This window comes from Hydractinia symbiolongicarpus, chromosome 2 (genome assembly GCF_029227915.1).
Source record: "Hydractinia symbiolongicarpus strain clone_291-10 chromosome 2, HSymV2.1, whole genome shotgun sequence".
Classification (NCBI taxonomy): domain Eukaryota; kingdom Metazoa; phylum Cnidaria; class Hydrozoa; order Anthoathecata; family Hydractiniidae; genus Hydractinia; species Hydractinia symbiolongicarpus.
Window position 1 is genome coordinate 15,788,599 of NC_079876.1, and position 5,265 is coordinate 15,793,863.

Genomic DNA, 5,265 nt, shown 5'->3' on the forward strand with positions numbered 1-5,265 from the left:
CCATCCGCAAAAGTTTAAATTTGCAAATCTTTTGCCTTTCCCAAAAACTTTGTGCCCATGCATAATATTCATATATTAAAGTTATTATGTATAAAATAAATTTTTGGATAACCTAACTTAATCAGTTTTTGTGAAATGTCAAATGCAGGCTATCAATTCTGCTTATTGTGTATCACAAACAAAAATAGTTGGGTTGCATGAGTACTAAGAGCCTGCTTATACGAAACGGGCTGGCTCGGTGTTGGCTTGGTTGGCAGATCAACCCGTGTGTAAATAATTCATATTTTATGAGAAAAATCAACCGAAGACATGATCGAATTCAATGCGAAAACAAACCAGAAAAATAAAATTAAAATTGTCCATGAGTATTTGCATAACCGGTGGTTTGATAATTAAAATCCAAGGTTTTTTTATTTTTGTCTTTTGCTTCAACAAAACCACTTAATACAGCAAATAACGACATATTTTTGACAAAACAAAACTGATTTAATATCAAAATGATTGTTTTTGCTTTTGTTTTGCTCGTAATGCGTGTACTTTTGCTTTTTTAACCTGACAATGGCTCGCCAAGTCATAATCATATGAATCGAGTCCACCAACATAATCAACACATCCAGAGTAAAAGAAAATTTTAGTAGTGGTCTACGATTATGTCAAGCTGATTAAGTTAATCACGATGGGCATGTGGTGAGCCACAAATGGGTCAACCCAACTTTTATAATCAGACTCTAGGCTAGTTTAACAAAACAGTTCTCACAGCCCGTAGTTTTTCATTTTCACAACTTTTCAGGAGTTTCTTCAAGAAGTATATTTTTTCAGGAGTAGAAACCACCCTGGTTAGGCTCATGGTTAAAAACATTAAACGTCAATATAACATACTGAATAAATAGTGTAGTAAATATGTGCGTACATGGGACTTAGCTAGTTATAGCTAAAACTAGCACCAAAGCTACAAAACAGAGACTGGCTACGTAAGTTTCACATTTACATGCAGCTTAAACATTAAAATATTAAAAAAAAATTAAATAAGTGCTTTGGAGTCATCATCAAATACAATTTCTTTAAAGGATCTTCCCACTATACTATTAGATCCGCTTTCTCAAGTTGCACTAAATCAAGCAAAAAGACAAATTAAGAACGGCTAGTGTACAAACACATTACGTGACCGGTCAGGTCCAGAGCTACTTTTCAGTTTTTAAACTCAAAGGCCTCTGGAAACGAGAATGACGCACATCGACATAGTTTTATTGTCATGGAAATTTTTATTCCCTGAATTACATAAGGTTGTTGTCATCATTACACATCAAGACAATTTATCAATTAGGACCTTTTTTCTTCTTCTGAAGTCGCAGGATCTGTTTAGTTGCAAGATAACCACTTTCACAATTGTTGCAAGTTTTTATATATGTCAAGTTTTAAAAAAATCGTATACAAGAAACATAGAGATTCCTAAGCAAACAAAATTAAAAATTTCGGAACATAAGCAAACCTCAAGGACACTATAAAGGCACGTAGTTGATATTTTTTCATTGATTATGTAGCTTCTTGTACTGTGCTTTTAAACTCTTCGTTAATCTCGACTTCTGGCGCTCATGAACGTCGCGAAAATATGTTTGGAAGTCTTTCGGAATACATTTTTTGTTTAGTGAGGGATCTTTCTTCTTTTCCAAATACAAACACGTATCTTGATAAATTTTCTGTTTTTCTCGAAACACTTTCACATCATTCTCAAAATGGTGATATGCTTTGACTTGCTGTCTATATCTTTTCAATGCTATATTATACAAGATAAGATCTCCTTGATTGAATTTTAAAATAGACTCTTCGATATCTTTGGGAACAATCTCCTCCTTCTTTCCACTTCTTCCAACGTTCTGTTTTCTGTACAAGAGGTCTTCAAATTGACAACACATACCTTTCTTCAGTAGTACAAGGGACTCATCATTGAATTCGCTGATGATAAAGTAGTTTATCTTGTTAGACATCTTTAAAATTTGCTGGGGATTGGTAGTGTTTAGTCCAAGTGTATATAGCTGAAGATTAGGCTGTATTAGCTGGACGTTCGGTTGGTAAGAATATGTTGCCCAAATGTTTTGTAAAAGCAGAGGATGCTTAAAGAAGATTCTCATCGCCTCAAACTTCTCTAAGGTTTTATTCGTTAGCCTCTCCACTGCTTTGTGTAGCCCAACATATCTATACATGGAAAAGAAATGCTCGATCGGATGGCGAACAGATGTAATGGTAATATACGTGGATGGCATAAGTTTTCGCACTGTTTCTTCATCGTAAACCATCTCGTCAGCAAGAATGTCACATTTTTCGTAGTGTGCTTTTATAATTCGTTCAATATGGATACGATATGGCCAATTTAACTGCCATTTGTTCACCGAGTCCATACAAATAGTTAGATTTCTTTTCTCTCCGTAAAACAAAAACACGCTTTTCCAGCTCGTCGAACCAGTTTTATGCGTTTTCAAATACACTATGCTTTTTACCGGTTTAGTGCAACTATAATTAGTGCTTACAGACGGGAGTGGGATGTTTTCCTCCCTATTGGACTCTTCGCTTATTTCGGAGGTAGGGCTGCATAACTTGTCCACCTGATCCAATGAATCATGCTTAAAGTGATTGTAGAGGATATAATTAATAAGTAAAGTCAAGCTTGAATATATAAAAACATACACGGCCAGTCTCGTTTTCATGCTGAAAGTAATTTGATTGGTTTCTACAGCAACAACCTGAAAACGAAGAACAAATAGACGTTTCATATATGCTATGAAGAATTTGCTTTGATTATTGAACTAAGTATTATATAGATACCGATAACTTTTTTTAATGACATATTATTTAAAAATTTCGGGACAATGAAAGTTTTGAATATACTTGAATTGCTGCATCTTTTGAAATCATTGAGCACGTTTGCTACGCTAAGTATACTACGAGATATATTTAAAAAATTGAATGAAATAATATTAAACCCAGGGTTAGAAATATGAGTAATGTTTTATGATATTAAGATGTTATATTTTTATGGTAAAACTTATTTAAAAAAACCCATTATACAAGTTTCGCTAAAAATATTTTGAAAAAGTTAAAATATTTATGAGTTAAGCTTTTCGTACACTAAGTACATCATCAGACTATAAACAACTGGGTTTGTTTAAAATCAAACACTACTTTGGCTAACACAGGCCACGCCCATAGCAACCAAGATTCACCCCCCTCTCCAAGTGAATATTGTTATTTTTTTTACCATCTACATATTTAAAAAATGCATAATTTGTATTGGTTTTATTACTTCTGAACTCTAAAATTGCAAAATTTAGGGAGAAATACTTGCCCCTTGAATAAAAATTTTGCTTCATAAAGGACAATAGACAGACCGGCGTATTGTAAGATGATGATATAGATAGAGACCTCAAAATAAAAGCCTTAATGAGTGATATGCTCACAAAAATGTTTAAAACACAGTTTGAGTTTACGTTTAGGATTTCCTTTTTGTTGTAATATTGCGAAATGTCTCAACACAAATGGCTTCTCTAGGACTATTCATATAAGAAAATTTTTAAAAACTACAAATCAGGCTGAAAAGGGTCGAAAAATAGGAACAGCGAGCCTTGTGTCAAATTTTATTGTTTCTCATAAAATGGCATTACAAATACAAATAGTGAAAATTTTCAAGCTCATGGGCTTCTTGTTTGGAATTAAAGAAGACAATGTTAAAGTTATCTTATTGTGAATATGTTTTGTAGTAGTAGCAGTAGGAAGGAAAAATAATTGCTTCAAGAAGATTTAAATTAACTTGTTTTTATAATAAAAGGAGACAGGCTGAGTACGTTCATGCAAGTTCTTTATTGTTGGCAAACTATTAGACGTTCTTCTGAAATAGGCTTTTATAAAACAAAAATGGTGTTGTAACTCTGTAAATATGAATGCTTTTATTAAACAATTTGAATACTCCGCAAGCATATCTGTGCATGGTAATTACCCTCATCAATATAATTGTAGTGGAATGGGGGTGTTATTAGGCTGAAAGTTGGTAATTTCCTTCGAATCCACAGTTGTGGATAATGTTTAATAAAAAGAGTGATGTGGATTTTTTTTTATTTTGTTCAGAGATGCGTTTACAAGTTGACGCGGGTGTTGAAATTTACCAAAATGTCGTGTTAAACCACTCACACTGCTATGAAAAATAACAGTCACTATGGAAACCAGAGACAAGAAAAAGCATAATACATGTTATCTTCAAGTGCTAATCCACTTTGTTAAGCGATACAATCAGTTGATTGACTTGCATGTTTCAGTAAGAAAGAAAGAATTATAAGGATTCCATATATAATAAGATGCCGAGGCTGCATAAACTATCTCGCATGTCAATGTCAATTACACAACACCGCAACAATATATTTTTAATTTATTAACGGAGTTATTTCACAAAACCTAAAAATTGATTTACAGCTGTGCCTGGCGCGAGGGATATGATGCATTGCTATGATACTTACTGACTTTTTATATTTATCTATTAGGCACATGCATGTGGATTTCTTAGATCCCATACCTCTGAGAGCCTTTAGCCATTTCTCGAAAATACCGCCTAAAAATTCTTATGTAATCCTTATAATGGGTAAATTTATTAGGATTATTCTTAGAACTTGAAAGTTACAATGTATTTGCACAAGGCGTAACGACTCAGTTGGCTAACACTTCGTAACGTGAACCCAGAGGTTGTGGGTTCGAATCCACCCGAAGGCAGTTTTTCTAAAAAAAAAAAATTGCGTAAAAAAGCTCGATGACGTTGCAATTGACCGTTTGGGACATAGTTAGTTAGTCAGTTAGTTAGTTAGGAGTTAAGTAATACTATCATCGCAGGCGAGATAGTAATTAAATTAACAAAAAACTAAGCAAAATAATCAATTAAATTAAGCCAATTAAAACAGCAATTAATTATAATGACCTTGTTTCCATGCTTCGGGGAAAGCAATTAAAAATAAAGTAAGAATGAAAATGATTTTACCTTATTATGAAGGCCAATGAAAGGAAAAACTTCAGGATAGTTGTCTACCACGCCAATCCTTTAAAATCCTATCGAATATTTGATTTAATTTCTTGATATTACAGTGCTCTTATTTAGCAAAAGCCTATAGTTGTGACTTCGTAGTTTATAAATTGTTTAAAGAGCTTGCGCTATAAAACCAGTTAGAGAATTGGCATGACACCCGTTTAAACCCCACCATTTGTTTTAATAATAATTTGTTTAGCGAAAGC

At 33.3% G+C, this 5,265-nt stretch overlaps 1 protein-coding gene across 1 annotated transcript; it reads right to left on the reverse strand.

Moving 5' to 3' along the window:
* Positions 1–349: 349 nt before the first annotated feature.
* LOC130629841 (galactosylceramide sulfotransferase-like) lies at positions 350–2,910 on the reverse strand. The gene is made up of 3 exons (XM_057443204.1): positions 2,884–2,910; positions 1,552–2,738; positions 350–440 (listed from the first exon to the last, which is right to left on the reverse strand). The coding sequence occupies exons 1-3, from the start codon at positions 2,908–2,910 to the stop codon at positions 350–352; spliced, it is 1,305 nt and encodes a 434-aa protein (XP_057299187.1).
* Between the last annotated feature and the right edge of the window lie 2,355 nt (positions 2,911–5,265).